This window comes from Fusarium oxysporum, chromosome 4 (assembly GCF_000149955.1).
Source record: "Fusarium oxysporum f. sp. lycopersici 4287 chromosome 4, whole genome shotgun sequence".
NCBI lineage: Eukaryota > Fungi > Ascomycota > Sordariomycetes > Hypocreales > Nectriaceae > Fusarium > Fusarium oxysporum.
The window spans coordinates 5,195,686-5,197,724 of record NC_030989.1 but is presented as its reverse complement, the minus strand read 5'-3'; the positions used below and the strand labels follow the sequence as shown (position 1 = coordinate 5,197,724).

The window sequence follows — 2,039 nt, the reverse complement described above, 5'->3', positions numbered from 1 at the left end:
CAGATGCGGTAATTTCCAAGCCGCCCGTGACCCCCCTTCTCTCGTCCAGACCCATGGGCGTCTAACGATATCCCCCCGGTTCGTATGTGACCACTCGGGTATGCCCCCAACAACTCGAGGGCGTGTCGTAGTTAACGTTGACTCGACCATTGAACCCACATGGCCCGCTTCTACCGACCGTTGCTGCGTCTACATCAGGCCAGGCCGATACAGGTTCCCGAATGGTACAGTCCGGGCAAGAGTCGACGTTGGCCTGTTGGAGAGAACAATCAGTCAGATATTGCCACGGAATCGTTTCTAAGAGTTTACAAACCTCTGCTCCTAGGCGGGTACGACTCTTGGGAATGGTAAGGTAGCCGTGTGCATGGGCAGTGGCTAGCATGCCTGCGGCAGCCAGGATATGAAAAGGCTTCATGGCTCCTAGAGGTTGTTAATATGCTTTAGGGATATTGTAAACTGAGACTAATTCAGAGTTGGGAACTGAGGCAATCATTGCAGTATTAGTAGTGCTCGGCTCAAATGAGCTTGTTTGTGCCTTGTACTTACATTCAAGGCCACCGCATCTTCTTAAACGAAGTATTGCATCTCCTAACGAGAGCTAATGCACGATATTACGGAATCCTTGGTCGAACCCCCATCCACGGCCCGAATGAGAGGCAGCTTGGAGATGAACTCTCTGCCAAATGACTTGACTACGGCCCGAATATGAAACAGCCAAGAGATACCAACTGCAGAATGCAGACCCGAGTTCGCATCGTTCAATTTCCTTTTAGCAAACATGTAAGTCTGTGTAAGCCAGGAACAACAGCGGGTTCAGCCTTGGAATATCCACGTTCGCGGTCTTTTTAGACGAGAGGGTGCCCGTGGGGTTGAGCATTGTTAGGCATGTCAAGATACGGATCGGTCTTTCCGATGGTAGTTCCAACTAGCTTCGGATATGCCCCGCGTCGGCTATAACATAGATGTCGGAATCGGTTAATATAATCCGGTAGGTCTATCAACTAGTCTAATCCAAACATCGTTTTTCATAGCGCTTAGATGGGGGACTAGCTTGAAGGAACGACTAACAGTCGGCCTTGCCCTTCATCATCTCACAGGCTCCACAGTAGGATTGGCAATAGAGGTTGGTTGTAGATGGGGGAATTGGCCCGTTTCCTTGCAGGCGGAGGTGCTCGCTCCGTGTTCCAGAAGGGAATGGTCTATTTTCTCCGCAAGTCTTGGCACCGAAACGAGAGCCTACTTTAGCCAATCGCCATGATATTGACACTCCCATAATGCCTGAATAGGACCGATGGGTTCTCATGCAGTCCTACCTCGCACCGAGATCAACGGCCTTCCGTTAGCCAGCTGCACTTACACAATAAGGGTACCTCTTGGGAGAAACAAGGATATTGAGTCTCCATACTGGAAAACCCATGCATTATGAACGCCAAAAAGCTCGTCGACATCGCTGAGTTGGTTCTGTCTGCACAACACGTCTCAACCAAAAGAAACGGCCGTCGCACTGTGAAAGAACACACGAAAATAGGTAGCAACTATGGCCACGACATTGGCACATTTGGCTATGAAAAAACACGGTTTACGCCCGACAGCGATCGCTTACAAAGTGAGATAACTATCAACTATGGATGGCCTCTAGTAACTGGGTGCCAGGTATTTAGTCTAGGATGCTACTTACATTGAAGATGAAGATAGAAGGAAGTTCCTAAGTGCCCCTGAGCTATGGGACAAGTATATCTACAACGCCCTCTTCAACACCTATCACTCTATAAGCGAGGCCAGGAAGCTATATCGATAAGCGGATGAGGAGGACGTCAAAAAGACCGAAAATAGGGCTAAACACCTTAATCAGCAGATCAATCACATCAACCGGAAGATCTTCTCGGATTGCCTAGCTTGTAAGGGCATTTGTAAGGGCATCAGGCAAGGGCAGCCTCGAGCTACGAGGCAAAGGCTACTGTTGGTGGTCATCGCGAGCAACGAGGGTATAACCAAGCACATGGGGGGGAGGCGGGGGGGAGGCTTAGGGAAGCAGACTT

General features: G+C 49.8%; 1 protein-coding gene across 1 annotated transcript; it reads right to left on the bottom strand.

Moving 5' to 3' along the window:
* Nucleotides 1–61: 61 nt before the first annotated feature.
* On the bottom strand, nt 62–444 carry FOXG_18882 (uncharacterized protein; the record flags this gene model as incomplete). The annotated part of the gene is made up of 2 exons (XM_018399024.1): nt 314–444; nt 62–253 (listed from the first exon to the last, which is right to left on the bottom strand). The coding sequence occupies exons 1-2, from the start codon at nt 413–415 to the stop codon at nt 62–64; spliced, it is 294 nt and encodes a 97-aa protein (XP_018239491.1). The 5' UTR covers nt 416–444.
* Nucleotides 445–2,039: the final 1,595 nt, after the last annotated feature.